The sequence below is a fragment of the Rutilus rutilus genome (genome assembly GCF_951802725.1).
Source record: "Rutilus rutilus genome assembly, chromosome: 14".
Taxonomy (NCBI): Eukaryota; Metazoa; Chordata; class Actinopteri; order Cypriniformes; family Leuciscidae; genus Rutilus; species Rutilus rutilus.
In genome coordinates this window covers 39,212,050-39,232,462 of record NC_140219.1, presented here as the reverse complement: position 1 = coordinate 39,232,462, position 20,413 = coordinate 39,212,050, and the positions used below count along the sequence as shown (strand labels likewise).

General features: G+C 39.8%; 1 protein-coding gene across 1 annotated transcript in view; it reads left to right on the top strand.

Moving 5' to 3' along the window:
- Positions 1-10,855: 10,855 nt before the first annotated feature.
- LOC311303615 (uncharacterized protein) overlaps positions 10,856-20,413 on the top strand; it is a gene marked incomplete at its 3' end in the record, with an annotated part of 11,126 nt that continues 1,568 nt past the window's right edge. The window contains exons 1-4 of the mRNA XM_084430175.1: positions 10,856-11,087; positions 11,185-11,230; positions 19,140-19,231; positions 19,360-19,470. Of these exons, the coding sequence (XP_084286301.1) occupies positions 10,897-11,087; positions 11,185-11,230; positions 19,140-19,231; positions 19,360-19,470 (440 nt within the window). The 5' untranslated portion in view covers positions 10,856-10,896. The remainder of the gene's footprint in view (positions 11,088-11,184; positions 11,231-19,139; positions 19,232-19,359; positions 19,471-20,413) is intronic.

Below are 20,413 nucleotides of genomic sequence, written 5' to 3'. Positions count from 1 at the left end.
TTAAAGCCCTGACACTGCCTCTTCCAATGCAAAAAAACAACCGTTTGGATTATAGAAGCATTTTTCTCTCCTGTAGTCACTGAACACCTTACCTTGAGATAGGATGATATAAGTGTTCATTTCTCATGAAAGCTACCATGGATCGGATGCTATCACATATTTCCCAAAACTAGAGATGTGTACCTTCATGAAAATCAAAAATAAATTTAATCCCTCAAAATGGTACCGGTAGCCCAAATTTGGGGTCCCGTCTCATGGCCTAAAAGGGCAAAAAACACTTTGGATGAGCGGAGGCCAGTGTAGAAGTGAATGATTTGATCATCGTTTAAATCCACATCAGATTTCAGTTGTTTCTTCTCACATGTGAGAGTTTGTACCTTTGAATCTAGGCTTCTCACTTGCTCTTTTGTAAGATGTGTTCAGTTTCTGCATATCTTCAATATCACTCACAGTGAGATCTGTTCCAACACACATATCATTGAAGGACTTACATTTATGTCCATGTCCTGCACTTCCTCAGTAGGCTGAACTCCAATGCTCATCTCAGAGACCTCTGATATCGGTCCATTTTCCTGGAGGTGTCAGGTCTGTGAGGAAGCTTTGATGGTATGTAATCTGGATTTAGAGGATCATCTGATGGCTTTCCTAAAGACACAAGTAGAAAAACATTATTGGGATAGGTTATATATTTTACACATCACTGGTTGAAGATAGATGACAAAGACCAAGAGTATTTTAATGTAATCAACAATAAACTTGGTTGCTACCAGTATGACCACTGCATACTGCACTAACACTTTAAAAAGGGTCTTGTATTAGTAATATTTTAGGTAGCATGAACAAACAATTAACATTTTACAGCAAGTCTAATACATTTACAATTGTTCATAATGTACAGCTTGTTAGTGGCCTATGGCAAAATCGCCTTAAAACTTTAAATCACACAATAATTAAAAAATCGAAATGATTAAATGTAAATGTTTAAATTAACCGGGTTAATGAGCAATGAAAAAATAACCACACTGTCATAGTTTAATGCATTAGTGCATGTTGGAATTAACATTAAACAAGCTTATTAAGTGATGAAAAATTGTGTTTATCGTTATATTTTGTGAAATAATGCAGTTAGCTAATGTAACACAATAAAACATTATTGTAAAGTGTTAACGTTATACACTGCTGTCAGCTGAATGGATAGCTAGACAACTAATGTACGGCTACTTTCCTAATTACAGCCCACAGAACATTTAGAAATGAAACGGAAATAAAAATCTGTCTTTTTCACTGCAAACGTATCAAAACGCTAACGTTAGCTATTTAACGTTACATGCTATCTACATATGAAAACAATGACGGAGCCAAACTGCTAGCTCAAATAATGATTCATCATACTTCACTAGTTAACGTATAGAAATACAAATTATTTAGTGACAAAAATGTCGTTTACTTACCAGAGATAAAATGTGTGCTGCATATCCTAGAGTTGCTAGTTGGTATCCAGCCTTCTCTCTTCACTGCCGCAATCCAGGCGTCACGTTGGTTTTTGTTTTTCGCAAATCTAAACGCTTTGATTTCCGAAAGCAAGTTAGTTCCGGGCCTGAGAGAACAGCCAACAACCGAACAGCACGCTCCTAATTTAAATTTGGACATGTTTTATCGAATGAATAAGAAAATAATCGAACAATTGCCATAAAAAAAGCCTCACGTCTGTTGTTTAGAATGTGCGCGATAACTAACCGGAAACGTCTGAGGGCCAAACACGTCACTTCTTCTTCTTCTTCTTCTTGCTTTTTTTTACGGCGGATCGCAGACAAATATGTGCATTACCGCCACCTATCTTGGTAATGGACCATTGACACTTCCTATACTATAACCTCTCAACCCCGCACAGAAGCTTCATAGGGTTTCATCCGGCGCTGCGTGTTCCACGTCACTTCTGTAACATATTATGTATGTTATACATATATGAGGTTATGAGGACATCTAGTGGTCATCTGATATAATGACATTCAGGGTCACATGTGTATGTTTTGTTACTGAAGTCAGTTTAATAAAGTTATGTGATGGAGCAGGTGCTCGTGTTCGTCAGTCTGTCTAAAGAACAGAACATGGTGTCAGAATAAAACTGATAAAAACGTAGAAAAAGAGAATGGCACAGTTACAGCCACCACCGCCATTGATCCTGCAAGGAAATCTCTCGGAAAATTGGAAGAACTGGATACAGAGGTTCGAACTTTTCTCGCTAGCTAGCGGAGTAGCAGAGAAGTCTGAGATGGTGCAGTGTGCTACATTTCTGCACGTGGCGGGGGAAGAGGCCATAAAAGTATGTAACACATTTGAGTTCTCAGAAGAGGAGAGAAATAAAATACAAGTACTAAAAGACAAGTTTAAAAATTACTGTGAGCCTCGAAAAAACCTACCGTATATCAGACATGTGTTTTTCACGAGATCGCAAGGGCCTGCAGAAACAATCGACACGTACGTCACTGATCTGAAAAGCAAAGCAAAAGACTGTGAGTTTGGTGATCTGCACGATTCGTTAATTCGTGATAGGATTGTATGTGGCATAAGAGAGGATCAACTAAAAGGCAGACTTCTAAGAGAAACGGATCTCACATTGGAGAAGGCCATAGACATTTGCAGGGCCAGCGAGATCACGTCGAGTCAGATGAAAGCACTCAATGATGAAGTAAATGTACACAAAGTTGAATCCATAAAGCCAAAGAAAAGAGACACCAAATCAGAGCAGACGTCAGTGATGAGAAAGGAATGCAGCAGATGAGGCAACAAGCACGAGTACAGAAAATACCCAGCCTACGGGAAAACATGTAAGTGTAAAAATCATAAACATGTAAAAATCTTTTTGCAAAGATGTGTAATGCCAAAGACCTGCAGAGTCAGAGTAAAAGAATGCATGTGATTGAACAAGAAGGTAACATGTTTATTGGTACAGTAACAGTGGAAAATGAAAGAAATGTAATGTCCATCAACTCAAGTAAGGAGGATGAACAATGGGTCGAGACAATCCAGATAAACAAGAATGATGTAAAAGCAGGCATGTACTGGCCATCGGGACTACCGGGAGATTCCCGGTGGGCCGCGGTCTCTGTGGGCAGGTGCGTTATTTATTTAGTTTTTTATTATTAATTGTCAATATATTCATAAGTATATTGTTGTATAGTCCAATTCCGGGCTTATGTGTCTCTCTCATTGGCCGCATGAAGCTGATGTGAGCTGCGAGACTGTCAGGTTGGTTAACCCTCTGGGGTCTGAGGTGTTTTTGGGGTCCTTGAGATGTTCTGACATGCCCTGACATTTGTGCTTTTTTCAGTTGCTTATAAACATAGTAATGGCAAAAAAAAATTACACACTATTTAGCACAAACAGGCCTACCATAATATGTGAGCAACAAGAATGTACATGTCTGCATTTTTGAGAGAATAATGTTTATGCGTGGTTATTGAAAAAACTAAAAACTAAAGTTTCTGAAATAAGACCACAAAACATACACTAAATATGTGCCAATAAGACTTTTGTCTAATGGATGTCATCGCCTAGTGTTTTTTCTTCAAAATGATGTGAAAATCACCCTGCCTAATCCTTCACATAACACAATACATTGATTTGAATTTTGCAAAGCACTTTCTGTTTGGAAAGGCAATATTCGAGTGGGCGTCAACGATCATGCATATTTAGTGGTTCACACCTGAGGACCGCATACTTAATGAGCCATTCATTCAGGTGAGTCACTGAGCCACAAGAATGCAAGAGCAACAGTTGGAAGCATCTCAATTCTTTTTTATTTTTCCACATATTGTGCTTGCAATTTGGCCTATAATATCCAAGGTAAACATGTCTAGTAATTGTGCAGTTAATTCTCATACTGTATTTTCAGTTTTGGAATATTTATCCTCTCCCCAAATTTGTCACTAATAAAACACAATAAAAATTATTTAAAGAAAAGGCTTATATTTACCTTTTAATAGTTTGTTTACATCTACCTTGTAAATATTTAAATAAACAACAATTCAAGTGTAAACTTTCTTTGTAAAAACTAAAGTATACATTTTATCATACATATTTCAAAGTTAAGGATTTGATTGATTATTTGATTATTTTTGACAAAAAATTGGCAAACAAAAGCTTATTTGAGGTGGCAGATATTTTACAGTAAATATGTATAATCTATCCAAAACTAATCAACGAAATGTTGTCTTTCATATGTCTGTAACATAGGTCTTTCATTTTTATTGTAAGAAATATAAATGTTAATTTGCAGATTAATACGTTGCTTATACAAATACATTTTATTTCAACATATTTAGTAAATTTTTACTCAGTATAGCAATACAGTTTGCTAAAAGCGAAACATTCATTCACACACAGAAACGCAATTCAAATTTAAACCGTCTTTTGCGAGTTGTGGTAAACAGCGCGCATCTCTGCCGTTCATTCATTCACACACAGAAACGTACGGCGATTCACTTGAGAATGAAAAAAAACTTACTACAGTATTCCATAGCTCAGGATCCGTCGTCCTCGAAATACCAGCACTTCTGAGGTACGTTTTCCATTATTATTATTATTCCTCACAGCGCCGCGAGACCGTGTAAACAAGTAATGATCTGAATAAACTTGATGTGTTTTCTCGAGCTGATATGGGGGTGTTCACAGGTTTGCACGGATTGCCTCAGTCATTTGCATTTGAATAGCGCGCGCTCTCCGTGGGCGTGGTCACATTAAAAATAATTAGATGAGATGAGAACGACTGACATCTCGCTCTTTTCATACAGATTGCATAAACTGAGAATATTAGTTTTTTATAAAATTTACTTCATTTAAAAGAAGAGAATTCAAGCTTCATGCCTGTGTGACTGTTTGACTGAGTATTCGCTGAGTTATGGTTCATTTTCGGACGCGTTTCAGAATGGACTTAACTGACAAAGGGTAGGCAGAACTCGCTTCGTGTTTATTTTTCTTTATTTGGCAAAAAGCACAACACTTTGTTTTTATTGTGAGTATACACAAAAATAATACACACTTAACAGGATCGATTGTTTGACTCAGTATTCGCTGAGTTATTGTTCATTTTCGGACGCGTTTCAGAATGGACTTCACTGACAGAGAGAAGGCAGAACTCGCATCACGTTTATTTTTCTTTATTTGGCAAAAAGCACAACAGTTTGTTTTTATTGTGAGTATACACAAAAATAATACACATTTAACAGAATCGATTGATGTATGAAACTTGCTTGTAATATCAAAGTCAACAGAGCAAAATTAATTTCTTTTGAACTGAACTGAAAAAAATCCAGCAAAACGCGCGGGCGCGTTTGTCGACCTCAGAGGGTTAAGGGCCCGAGTGTGCTCGTTGTACCACGGCGTTGGATTATTTTCTTTAATTTTCTTTAAAGGAGACATATCATGCTTTTAAATCGTTCCTTTTTACATATAAATCATAAATTTGTAGTCTATATAAAGCGGAACTGCAATGCTTGCGTCTGAATTCCTCATTATTATAGCTCCACAAGCCCCTTTTCTACCCCTTTTCTGATGTGCGTCTGAGAGCAACTTGTTTTGGTGCGGTCTCTTTAAATACAAATGAGACCCTTCATACCCCGCCCCCTTTCCAGGTTGGAGAGGTGACACTCGGTTCAACTCCACCCCGTTCGGCCATTTTTGTAGTTTGATAGCAGAGATACGATTATCTAGCGGCACAGAAACTTTTTGTGACAAAATGTCAACAACGGAACGGAAGACTTGTCCAGCCAGCCTTACATGTTCGAGCCAGAGTCGGAGCCGGAGCGAGATGAAAATGAAGACGACGAACCTGCAGAACAACGTCTTCATATGGATGTATCGCAATGGTGTGTTACTGTATTTACACATGAAACTTTGGTCTTCCGACCTTTTACCACCGTGTCGATTTATTTTGATTAATATGTGCGAGGGAGAGAGAGCAAGACAGCGTCTAGTTTGGAAACGGTGAAGTCTTGTTTACACTTTCGCCTGGCTCTGAAGAGAGAGAGTCTCGCGCGACCGGGTCTCTCTCTCTCTGCTCGTTCTTTCAGTTAAACATGCGCCCTGTCACAAGCGCAGCAGTTCATCTACATTAGACGGTGTAATGAAGCGTGTGGGTTACTACATCTAACAAACCAAACATTTTAACTTACCCTCTCGTAACTTCTGCATCCTTTAGCTTGGACTACAAAATTGCAGCGAGAAATAAAAATGGCGGATTGCTCGAAGTGTTGGGCCGGAAGTCAATGTCCTTATTTGGCAGTTTCGCTGCAAATACTGTGACATAATAGTTCAAAAAACGTCATAGAGAACAGAAAAATCGGAACAGATTGAAAAATAAGACCAAAACAGAATATAAAGATATCAACGAAGCACCTGAAGAGAATAATTTCAACTTTTCTGTACTTCTAAACACTCCAAATATACAACAAAATGCATTTAAGGGATAAAAAAGTGGATTTAGCATGATATGTCCCCTTTAAGTGCAAAGGAGCAACTGTGTCTAAAGTGCTGGAAAAGAGAGAGTTAAAAGGTTTCTGTTGCAATATCAAGTTCTTCTAAGCTATCCGGGATGCTAAGATGATGAAACTGATCAGGAAGATTATTAATAAAGCAATCTTTAGTAGCAGAAGTGATAGGTCTAACATATTTGAAACACGGAGTCGGCTTTGCAGCCTTGGCTAAATGTAATTTACACGAGACTAGATAATGGTCTGAGATGTCATCGCTCTGCTGCAGAATCTCAACGGCATCAACATCTGTTCCATGTGATAATATTAGATCTAGAGTATGATTACGACGATGAGTAGGTCCTGACACGTGTTGTCTAACTCCAACTGAGTTTACAATGTCTTTAAATGCCAAACCCAATGCATCTTTTTCATTATTGATGTGTATATTAAAATCACCAACAATTAGTACTTTATCTGCAGCCAATACTAACTCTGATAGAAAGTCTGCAAATTCTTTGATAAAGTCTGTATGGTGCCCTGGTGGCCTGTATACAGTAGCCAGCACAAATCTCAAACGTGATTTATCATTTATACTATATATTTTTACATTAAGTACTAACACTTCAAAAGAATTATATTTAAAACTTGATTTCTTAGTGGTTTTGAAAATATTACTATAAATTACAGCAACACCACCCCCTTTGCGTTTAAGACGAGGTTCATGTTTATAACAGTAGTCTTGCGGGGTTGATTCATTTAAAGTAATGTAATCGTTTGGTTTTAGCCAGGTTTCTGTCAAACACAGCACATCTAGGTTATTATCTGAAATCATATCATTAACAATGAGTGCTTTTGAAGTGATCGAATATTCAGCAACCCAAGCTTTAACATTTGCTCATCTGTATTATAGCTGTTTTTTGTTTGTTGAACATCAATTAAATTTTTACCCTGAGATGGGTTAAAACGTTTTTTTGGATTTCCAAATTCGGGGGAACAGACACAGTCTCTATATGATGATAGCTAGGTGAAAGAGGCTCTATGTGATGGGATTTATCTGACCTGGGTGACGCGAGGCCGCTAGCAGACGGTTGGTTTAGCCAGTCTGTCTGCTTCCTGACCTGGTGCCCAATTTGTCATGTTTGAGCTCTAAGACTATGAGCCATATTACTCGAGAGAAGAGCAGCACCATCCCAGGAGGGATGAATACCATCTCTTTTCAACAGGTCAGGTTTGCCCCAAAAATTTTTCCAATTGTCTATGAATTCTATATTATTACGCAGACACCACTTAGACAGCCAGCGATTCAGTGAACACAATCTACTAACTATCTCATCACTCCTGCGAACAGGAAGGGGGCCAGAGCAAATTACAGTCCTTGACACCGTACTTGCGAGTTCACACACCTCTTTAATATTAATTTTGGTGATCTCCGACTGGCGGAGTCGAACATCATTAGTGCCGACGTGAATAATGATCTTAGAGAATTTACGATTTGCATTAGCCAGCACTTTTCAATTTGCTTTGATGTCAGGCGCTCTGGCTCCCGGCAAACATGTGACTATGGTGGTTGGTGTCTCTATTTTCACATTCCGTGTGATCCAATCACCAATTACTAGGGCACAATCAACAGAATTCTCAGTGGGTGTTTCACTGAGCGGGGCAAATCGATTTGTTATGGTAATCGGCAGTGGCGGAGCCAGGATTTTTTCATAGGGGTGGCCAGGCAAGGGCCAGCAACCAGTCTGGGGTGGCACAGAAATCTTAATTATTTTATCATAAAAAATAATTTGACTATAATGTATTGGACTGTTTTAGTGCCTATTCTATTCTATCTATTTTGGCTCCTGCGATGGGTAGGGGAGTGTCCCATCCCTGTGCGTTGAGCCGACCAGATGAACCAGTTGTTTCCAGTGCTGACGGTCTTGTGCCAGCTGCTCTGCATCCTCCATAGCAACTCCATGTTGTTGGAGGTCGCCCGCAAGGACGTCAAGCCATCGGGTGCGTGTCTGAACTCACATCTAGATCAGTAGTAAAAATCCGAATTGGTATTTTTTCTGATTTTTAAAGGCCCTTTTTTGATCAAAAGTTGTAATTATTGTGTAATTACTATGGTAAACAATCGAAATTTCGGCAAATTCTGCTGGGGTCATATGACTACTGTTACTCCACATCTAGATCAGTAGTAAAAATCCGAATTGGTATGTTCTGTGATTTTTAAAGGCCCTTTTTTGATCAAAAGTTGCAATTATTGTGTAATTACTATGGTAAACAATCGAAATTTCGGCAAATTCAGCTGGGGTCATATGACTACTGTTACTCCACATCTAGATCAGTAGTCAAAATCTGAATTGGTATGTTCTGTGACTATTTATTATTATATGGGTAATTATGATTTTTTGGAACATTAAAATTCATTGTATGACCATTAAAACCTATTAAAAATTTATAAAATGCATATTTTTTGGTTAAACTGAACTGAGTTTGAATACTGTGGGAATGGCAGTTGTTTTTTTTCTTTGTTTACAAACAACGTCTGGTTTAGCTGGGTCACAGACTGCAGCTGCTTTGTTGGTGTGAGGAGACTGAATAGACTAACCCTAACCCTAACCCTAACCCTATTCAGAGAAAATTTGACAAATTACAGTGCATTATGGCCAATTCAGTGCTTTTTGAGGCAGGGAGGGTGAATGCAGATAATATTTTGTCTGCTGTGGCAGAGTTTACTGAAATGGAGGATTTTTTGGTGGACGAGAAAGTGAAAATCCCCATCCACTGCACTACTGCTGAATGTGACAGCATATTCTTCACATATGATATCGATGGGGTTGTTGTGCAGGTGAAGGAGTTGTCTGGTGTGAGTGCTCGTGTTCACTATTTATTCCTGCCGGAATTCCATCCTCACATGATGAGTGAGCATTACGACATTTTGAGGAAACACTTCAATCTGAGCAACCTCAGTAAGAAATATGTGAGTGCACTGCAGAATTGCAGTGGATGGACGCTGGGCCATGTGGAGGGGGGCTATTTTATGAACATTTCAGTTGTTCCAGATAGCAATGGAACAATTGATAATATGTTCATAGATAGATTTGTAGCGAAGTGTAAGACTGCAGAAATCCTAAATACACAAGTTCAAGTCTGCATTGCGTGAATTGGCTCCTCGAAATATGGATCGCCCGTCTATCATGAAAGTGAACTTCCATGACCTGTCACGCTTTAACATCCTTGCTGGGGACCAGGGCTTTTTGTGCAGCTTACTGCAGAAGTGCATTCACCAGATCAGCGAGGGGTTAAATGTGCAGCTAATATTGACTTTGTCCAAGTTTGGACAAAAAGATGACGACCTTTTGGATTTGTGTGCAGTGGTGGATCCTGAGTGTGTTATGTGTGTGTCTGTGCACACTGCCTGTACAGTCCATGCTAAAGACCCGCGGATCCATGTGTTCTGGTCTCGGTATGGTGTGCAGGAGGTGGTGGGCAATAGAGGGAGTTTGTTTTCAGCTCTCTCTATTAATGAGACTGCCAATTTCTCCTCCAACCTCGATAACAGAGGGTTGGACATTTCAAGGGCACTGCGGGGGGTTTTCAGGGAGAGAGACCTCGGCTACACCCTGACATTTGTCCAGCTCTATGCTAATACACCGCACAACAGGCTGCAGAAGGTCCATGTCCATCCGGCGAGTGGGTGCTTGGTTGGCTGTGGTGCATTTCACCCGAGGCACCAGAGGACAATGAAAAATAGGGCAGACACATATCTGAGTTATATGTCAGATATGTGTTTGAAGTTCGGGTCCACGGTTAGGGCCCGTATCGAGCAGGTTGGGCTTTTTGAGGGGGGTGACATCCAGCACGTCATGGATGCCGAGTCCTCTTTCAGTGAGGAGAACTTGATAAGTTTGCTGAGGGACAAGCCTTTGCTTGTTCCCTTTGCAGATGTCAGTGCTGATGCTGGGGCCATTATGACAGTCCGGAGTGTAGCCCAGCATATGGTGGCCAGACTGCGATCCCTTTTTGAGGGAAATTGCTGCAAGGGGGGTTATGAGCAGTCCTGGGCTGCTTTCCAGTTGGAGCTAGGGCTGGAGGAATTATTTTTCGGCCACCCATTCTCCTCACGGGACCACCAATATAGTGCAAGCCTGGGAACCAGCTCTAACCAGAGCACAAGTTTGACCTGCCAGCGGGGATTTGCTGCACTCGCCACAAGCAGCAGTGCCAGTGCTGGTCTCGTTCCACCTCCTTTGAGGAACTGGACATGTAATGAGACCCAGCAAAGCCGCATTGAACGATTGTTCAAATTTTCAGATTGTGTGAATGCTGGCATGAGTGTGGTTGGGGCCGAGCTGACCATGCTGTTACTGTGCGATCTATATGACACGTTCTGGTATCAGACATTCACTCCAGCAACCCACATGCCGGGTATCGAATGATGTTGGGACTGCTGCAGGCTCGGGGACATCGAGTTCAGTGGCGGAGGGTCCGTGCATCAATGCACAGAGTTGACACTGCAGGGATTGTATCAAGAATGTCAGAGTTGCGTTGTGTGGTATGCAGGACATACTCTGTCCCAGGCCCCAGATCACTGATGCATATCGACACAAACCACAAACTTATAAGGTTGGTTGTGTTTTTCAAACAAATCTATTGCAGGGCTAGTTCTATATGAAAGTAAGGTTATGGATGTTTCTACACTTTTTTCACTTTCTCTATTAAGGTACAATATGGTGATATTCGGAGGAATTGATGGCTTCTCCAGGAAGGTACTGATAATTATTTGATGCAGGCCTTTTTTTGCAGTATATCTTAACAGTAGCATAACAATTACTTAACCCCTTAACTTGCACCCCCTTTTTCACATAGACATGAAAATAAAGTAACCTGTCTACTTCATTCTGAAAGTGAAAAATAAATAAAAAATATATGAAAATATACAATGTAAAAATATAAATTTTATAATAAAATATATATTTTACAAAATATGTTTGACTCTAAAACTGAAAATCAAAGCCAAATATCTGAACAAATTTGAGTTTGATATCTCTAAAAATTAGTTTTCAGTGAGATTTTGTTTTGGCGCAGTACCAAAGTTTTTCACAACATGACATCCAAGCTCCATTACTGACCATATAAGGGTGCCTCCATTGCCATATATGGTTTGTGCAATCTGAACCATATATTTCCATAATTTTCATACAATTTATGAAGTAGACATCCTATTCAGAAGTAGTATGGGCAGTTTGGAAGTATCTGATTTGAACTTACCCTTTAATAAACGCATAACATATGTGCGTTTATAGCTCACCGCATCACAAATGGAGAATATATATTTTTTTTTCTTTACATTTAAAACATTTTCTGACATGTTTTTCTCCAAAACTTTAATAAATGTTATCTTTTAAACTCTTGACATGAAAACAAACTGTAGTTTTTTACCAATCTTTCATGATTTCAAAATAAAGGTCTGAACATGCCCTATGAGTATGAAAATATTCTTGTTGCAAATTGATAAATTACTGCTCTGTAATTTGTTTTGAAAATCAGACTAGATATTGTAACCTTTCAAATTATATATATATATATATATATATATATATTAGGTTTTTTTTAAAGATATTATTGTTTTAAATATGTAATGGCAGTGCCACTTAATGGGATAAAAACAAGAGTATATATAACTTAAAGGGACACTATGCAACAATTTCGTGTTTATTAATCATCTTCGTAAGTCGGTATATGGTGAAATGACTCATTACAGGGTGAATGAAGACTCTCTCGCCCCCCCCGACTGCCTCTTAGGAAGAATATCCCGCTTGCAAGTTCGGTGTACACGACCCGCGTCCTTCAGTCTCGCAAAGTCTCGCACAGTCTCAGACATCGCGAGAAGCAGGATCAGTTTACGGCAAACATCCCCAGCACAGAGGCAGGCTAACGAAACCCAGCTATCGTTTTTTGCAAACGTGTGTAATGGCAGAGCCGGTGAAGAAACAGCGCAAACCATTGAGTGAAGAAGCAAAGAAAAGGAAAAGAGCTTCAGACCGAGTGAAGGCTCGCACACGGATTAATATTGGTCAAGCTTTTTCAGAATGGCGAGAGCTGAAAGACAGCGAAGGCTCCAAGACAGATGCAGACCTCGCATTCTTGCTTTTGCGCTTGTAAGTAACACTTTGATATTTTATTCTTGTGCATGGTTGTACTTTCATTGTGTTCGTTATTATCTGTAAATGTGTTGTTTACTGTATTTCCAGATAAGGTTGATGAAGTATCTTTGGTAATTCTATGAATGTCTGTTACGGGGTAACGTTAGCTAGGTGGCTAGCGGAGTTCGTGTGTTTGATAGCAAGCATGGATATGGTTTTTTAGGTAGTCACAGTTCTTACACTCTTTTCTTTTTTGTGTGGCCACGCGTCATAGTGTTTTGTTGGTAAAAATACTAGTATTACAATGTTTTCTGCGATCATCGTAGTTCTCAGCGAGCTAAGTGGGTAGCGGAGATTTTGGCTTGATCTAGCTAGATTGATGCTGCCCTTCTATGTGGCTAAATTTGCTTGCATGTTGCATCCAGGTGTTACTTTACTTTTATTTGCCGCAGGTGTAGCTTTTTTTGCAGTGCGCTACATAGTGTTGAAGCCGATGGCTCACCGATCACATTCTGTATTGATTCATAATATCCCACAAATCCTCGTCAACCACAATGAAGCCCAGACTCAACAAATTTTACATGACCGTCCTGTTTGTAAATATAGAAGTTACCAAGTTACTGTTATTGACACCCCACCCTCCAAACAACACACACACACACACACACACACACACACACACACACACACACACAGGTGTCTAGGGATTTCACTCTGCTCTGCCCAGCCCCCAACAGTGTAGTCAAGAGACAAATGTACCCTAATTTCAAAGTATTCCACAACAATTACCTATATGCATGCAATTTCACAATGTACTGTTATAAAGTTGCCAAAACTGCTTTCTTATTTTTTCTAGTTACAAGCGCTGGCAGTGTACATCCACACCAAGCAAGACCCACTCCAGACCACCGAAACCACCTGTTTCCAGTATCACAGAAGACTCAGATCGAGACCAGTATGTTTTCTTTTCCCCATGCCTTTGTTGTTCCTGTCTGTCATTTTGTATTTCCAGTTACTTATGCACTTTTTTATGTTTCAGGGATGTTCCTGTAAATCTTCCTGAGCTTGGTGTGCAGCCGTTGTCTAGAGAGGGAGAAGTTGGCGATTTGGAAATGAGGTGAAGTTCACTGCCATATGATAGTATGGTGTATTGTTTTCAGAGAGGGTTTCTTGATCTGATTTTTTTGTGGCTGTTGGCTTATGTTTTGGATTATCTATTTTTCTGCTCGCAGCATGCACTCTATGAGCATCGAAGAACAGCACCACGAGTCATCAGATGAAGAGGGGGCTAATGATTTTAGGAAGACCATGTAAGTGCTGTCCATTAGTCTTTCGTTTACTTCCATTGACCTCTTTCCTTTATCTGAAATATCTGTATGTGTTGTCTGAACAGCATTGAGTTTGATGATTTTGGGGCTAACCCAAGTCTCTTGGGTTTGGAAGAAGGAGACAGTTCGGATGAGGATTTTGTCCCTTCTCTTCATTTACGGTATGTTTACATTTTATTTATGAATTTTGGGTGAAAGTTCAGCTACATTTGTCGGTCGTAAAGCGCAGCGTCTTTCTTTCTAAACTGTACTACAACATTATCTTTAGAATATTTTCTCATGTAATTCTTTATGTAAAATATTTTGTCTAAAGATGATCAATATGCATATTCAACTCTTCAGAATGGTTGGAGACAAGGCAAATGACCTGACTGAAATCAGTGTGGATGAGGCTGTATTAGACATTGACATGCCCGACCCTCCCGCTCCCGAATCAGAGGCCACCACACATCCTCACAGAGTACTCTCTGAGGATGATCTAGTCGGTAAAACTGCTAGCATAACATACAACGACAATCTGCTTGATCTCGCCATGCACTTGAGACTACCAGTGCAACAGTGCACCTTTGTAGACAGAGTGCTAGGCGTAGCATGCTCTGGTGCACAACCTTTTCAAGTTGCCATGAGAACACGGGGGACAGGAGTAGTTTTAGAATGGGTAAGGTGTGAAGATTGTGAAAAAGTCAATTATGTTGTCTTGAATTGCCTTTTCTATACAGTGCTGCTATTGTTTGTTACCTTTGTATGTATGTTTGTATTGTTTCTCACATAACATTGCCATTTCTTTACATTAGTTATGCCCCTTCGGACACTCCGTATGGAAATGGAATTCGCAGCCAACCTTGAAGTTCGGCATGCAGGGCGGTGACTTTATGCTGTCTGCCAATATTCTTCTGTCCGGGAACAACTACAGAAAAGTAGCCCTACTCTTCCAGTTTATGTCGATGGGGATGGTTACCGAATCCACATTCTTCCGAATCCAGGATGCTTACTGCATAGAGCCGGTGCAGGAGTTTTGGGATAAAACAAGAGCAGAAGTCCTAGACCGTTTACGGAAGAAGGACCATGTTGTTCTCCTGGGTGAGGAGGGTCTTGCACCTTTGATCAACTTTTACACTGACAAGTCTGTATGATATGCTATGACTGTATGGAAGCTGAAATCTGTGAGTCTAATGCTTATAATGTCTGTTCCCAATAGGTGATGGCAGAATGGATTCTCCTGGTAAGTTCTGTATGCATACTGTCAAAATTGAGAATCAGATTTGTATGTATGTACTGTTGTACTGCTTTATCATTATCTTCTAATATCTTTGGGTTTATGTTGATGATGCTTTTAAACTGAAATAGCAACATGGCTGCTCCGAGACGGTCAAACTGTTCTTTTAGCATAACATTTGGCCTTGTAGAGGGTGCAAGCCTCAAGGTTAACAATCCAAAAGTATGTCAAGGCAAAATGTCCACTGTCTCAAACAACCTCTCTTTGTGAATTGCATAATCTGAATTAGATTTTTCCTGTAGTTAGAGATTGGGATGTGTAAATTATGTCTGCTGCTCTCTCCTGAGCATGATGGATAGATAATAAAATCTTTCCTCATTGACTGTTATTCTGGCGGACTCTGTACTAATGTACATAAGTTATATGCACTTGTGCTTTTGCCTCAGGTCATTGTGCACAGTTCTGCACATACACAACAATTGAACAAGACTCCCGAGATGTGGTCCACATTGTTTCCGTTGATAAACGCGAAACAAATAAAAACTCAGTCATCATGGAGAAGGAGTGCTTTGTTCGCACAATGGATGAGCTCCTTGAAGAGCTTTCTATAAAGGAAGTGGTCACTGATGCCCACCCACAAATCACCGCTTTACTGAGTAAGGACAACTTTTGGTTATGGTGAAGTCATAAAGCCTATAGACTGTCCCAAGTTCAAGTTTGATCACTGTTCCCACAGGGTTTCATTTTTACCATACAATTTGTATAAAGTAAAAAGAAATAAAAAACGTAACTTTCATTTTTGTTTACATTGTTTTCATGGTCTCTCTTTGTTATAGATCCGGAGCGTGGCAAATACAAAGCGTGGGGTATTCAGCACTCATTGGATATCTGGCATGCAGCAAAGAGCCTAAGCAAGAGGCTTCGACGGGTATGCATCAGTACATTTACAGACGTGTGACCAGTTTCTATATGTTGTTTTGGTGTTGTGGAAAGAAGCTAGCTATTGTGTACCTTGTGTACCTTTATCAGGCTGGGACCGTGAAAAGTCAGACTGGTATTCAGCCATGGATCAAGGACATAGTCAACCACTTTTGGTACTGCAGTAAGCATGCAGACACAGAGGAGCAGTTCAAGGTATGGTGGATTGAAAAAAAAATGTGTTGATTAGGACAGTTTAGTTGATATGCTAGCAGAACAGGTTTGTGGCTCCATGCACTGTATAACTTTTATCATTTATGCAGATGATCTGGGTTGGTGTACTTCACCATGTCTGCAATGAGCACTCCTGGGCAACCAGTTGCTGTGATCATGAGCCACTGGATGAAGACAGCCAGAACAAGCCTTGGATCATACAAGGTAATTTCAATCAATACTGGTGCAGAATTCAACACTGTATGTGAATGCATATGTTTTACTGACTGTGTTATGACTATAGGTTCAGCTGCTCACAAGGCACTTACTGCTGTTGTCCTTGATAAAAGATGGCTGACCCTGGTGAATAAATTCCTAAACTTCAGGTAAATAACTGTAAGACATGGTTGTATTCACCCAAGTTATTTTTGAATTTCCAGTATTCCTCACTCAAGTTTTTGTCATGTTTGAGATGCAGCATATTTTACCATATTTCAATGTAATCTGTAATGAGGATTTCATTTCTTATATAAAAATATAAGACAAAACATCACATGTATTACCACGAGTGTTGTTGTAATTATCTGTCTCTCCCACCCACACAGGACCACATCTGATTTGGAGTCATTCCAAAATCACATTTTGATGTACGCAGCAAAGCGCATGGCCTACTCTCCGTTTGTATACAAGACTCGGACATTGCTGGCAGCTATTGATTATAATAAACACAATCAACGCCGACCTGCACGCAACAGAGATGGACATAAAATGTAGGTATTTTTGTAACATGTTTTTCTTTTTGTTATATCTTTTAGATTGACTAACGACATAAACAAATTGTTCTTGCTCTGTAGTTACAGACGGAAGTACAACAAGAAATCAAAGAGCTGGAGTGTTTACACGATGAAGGAGAAGAAGCAGTACACGTACATTCCAGAGATCCAGAGGGCCATTCTTGCCAGGAGACTGCAAAGTGGGTCTGGCCTTCCCCGCAAACAGACGCTAAGACCTGATGACCCAAGGCGTCTGGGTGTACTTGCTCCAGAACAGCCACCTCCCACATCAGAACTAGTGGCGATTCATGTCACACGAGGGGACAGTGGTACCAGAGAATTAGAGGACCATTAAACATTTTTCATATGGCAATCCACACAAAGTTGTGTACATAGACATGTAAATAAAAATAGCTGATTCTGAAACTTTGTCACAAATATTTTTTATTTATAAATATACTGTGAAAGACATATAGGCATACATACAGCTGGGATGAAAAGTGGTAAGAAGAACTTTTACAATGTGTATGGTAACAACAAACTATTTACAATATAATAACAAATCGTAATATGTAGCAAATTTTGTAAATATTTATGCTAGGCGGCTCACCCTGAAGCCGGTGTACTGGCCTCTGGGGTCAGGGAAAGTGTCCCTTATCCTACAAACACAGCAGCTGGGTATTACTACTCGGTTGCCCACACCCAGGCGGCCATGCTGCCACAACACAAACTGCCTATAAGCTGTATGTCTGAACTGTCGCTGTTCCATCCCCGGTTCTGCATTATCAACCAGTGCAAATATGTCATTCCAGGCTGCCCTGGCCAGCCGCAACACACCCTCGTCTAAAATATAAAAGTCCATGTAAGTCATCTTGCTTATGCATTGCTGTGGATGTTGCCGGCAGCATTTCCTCTCCCGGTCTGTGTTCATCTCCCGGCAGTTTCCACAGACACACCAGTGGAGTCTGGCAGGGTCAGGGTCAGGGTCAGGACGCAGGGGCACCTCCAGAAATGACAGAATGTCGAACATCACCCCCGGGGACCTGGTTATCACTCTCTCTAAGAATAGGTCCTTCTGTGAGGTGTCTAGTGAATGAAGTGTATCCTAAAACACACACACAACAAAAAAAGTATAATTACACATGTCTTTGAAAAAAAAAAAAAGCATCTCTGATCTTCTTACATTATTTTGACAAACCTTCATTTCATTGAAGCGTCTTTCCTGGAGATCCTGCAGTCTCCTCACTTCTTCAGCATCCAGTCTAGCACCCCTCCCCCTAGAACCCCTGGGGGTTCTCTGTCTGACCAGCCTTGACGTTTTAGGCCTACCACCAATGGCCTGAGCAGTGTACTCAGACGAGGCTGAGGTTGACGTTGATTCCTGCAATATCACAAAACAGTTGACAATATTACACTTACTTTACAGATATGAGTTGAATTACGATGGCCTAAACTTTTATTTTATGCCACTAAGTCAACGCGTCTGATAATAAGCAATAAACATGTTGCACATATCATGATCGAGCTAGACAAAAAACGTTCTGATGTTTTCTTAGACAAGCAAAGGTAAACCATCATTCGAGATGAACTTATAGACCTTGCTAATATAACTTTAGACAAATATTAGCCTCCGATATATATATATATATATATATTATGCTCATGCACACTTCAAAAAAAAAAAAAAAAAAAAAATACACGAAAAGATTAGTTCGCCTCGTTCATATCGTTCATTCCCGGTATAATAGTATGCATGACAACAACACAATAAATAAATAAAAACTCGCCATCAGTTGGAAATAAAATATTGCTGTACTTGCCTCGGTAGACATAACTGGTTTTGAAATAGCCGGTGCCTCTGCTCAGCCGGGTTGACAGCTGATCAGCTGGGCTGCTCGTGGCGAGGGGGGAGGGACAACAGTTCATTTTTACGACAGAGTGTTTGAAAGCATTTACTACCAGACACTAGGGGGAGCTCCATAGAGAAAAAACACTCAAAGCTGCCTGGTGTCCCTTTAATCAAACTTAGAAAATTAAAAGGTTTGATTTTGTGTATGATGAGTTGTTCTGTATTATTCCTTTAGATAATGTATCTTGGTGTTGCCAATAACAACAAGGCCTCCACTACCCTTGCCTTCTTCAGTGAAGCTGTTGAAAGATGTGGCTTACCACAAAGGTCAATCTTGTAGTTAAATTTATTTATATTTACTCTTAACTATACCACTCTGATTGTCCTTCGTTTATATGGCCTCTTATATTAGCTGAAAGTTGCAGTCTTAAATTCTGTCACATTTACTTCTCAAGGGTTCGTGGTGACCATGGTGTAGAAAATGTTGATGTGGCCCACCTCATGTTCTCCATCCGGGGATCTGGGAGAAACAGCTTCATTGCAGGGAAAAGTGTACATAATCAGAGGTAACCATGAATATATGTTTATATGTGTAACCCCTAGGGGGCGCTCACACCGAAATTTGTAAAGGTAGCCTAGAAACCCCAAAAACCCACGCTCCCTTCTTAGATATTGAGGCAGGTGGTATCCAATGAAGGAAAGGACATGGGACTGATGTACTCAATTATAAATTTATTAAACAATCAATATAATAATTGGCAGTAAAAATAGACAAATATTCCCTCCAGGTAACAGTAAGCAACTTTACAATAAATAGATCACAGTGAGTTAAAGCATCATAGTGCATGGATACAAGATATAAAGTCTAACAATATCAAATCTACAGTGCATAAAGTCTACTAAATAAGTACTGCTCACAAAACACTCAAACACTGCAAGAAATACTCCAAACCAATACTACCATACAGACACACACAACACAGCATTTCACACTTCACTAGTGAACATTACATTACAAAATGGATACTGTTTCCAAGTGGAATATTGCACAATGCCCATAGGCCGAATGTTAGAATGGCTTAAGCCCAACTAGATCCAAGTCATCACTGGTAGTAGCCGCTCCTCAGGACGCACACATGCACACACAAAAATACAAAATAAAACAATGATTAAGCTCAGGAAAAACAGTGGCTAGTGACCAACGTGGGCAATCCTCCTATAAATCACAAGTAAAGATGGTTTATGATGCTATAACAATTTAAAATAACTGATTAGAAAATTAAGGCAAAAAGCTGGATAAAACTTACATTTTTCTCTGCATCAAAGTCGTATGCCCCATAGCAATTTAATTAAACGATGTGGATGACTGAAAGCTGTGCACACTCTCTATTGTTGCTTCTATTCATACATATTAACAAAACAGGAAACAATCAGCACTAACAATTATACATTTTATCTAAAAGGGAAAAAAAGGTCAGCGTTACTTACGTTGCTGCAACACCTGCGTAA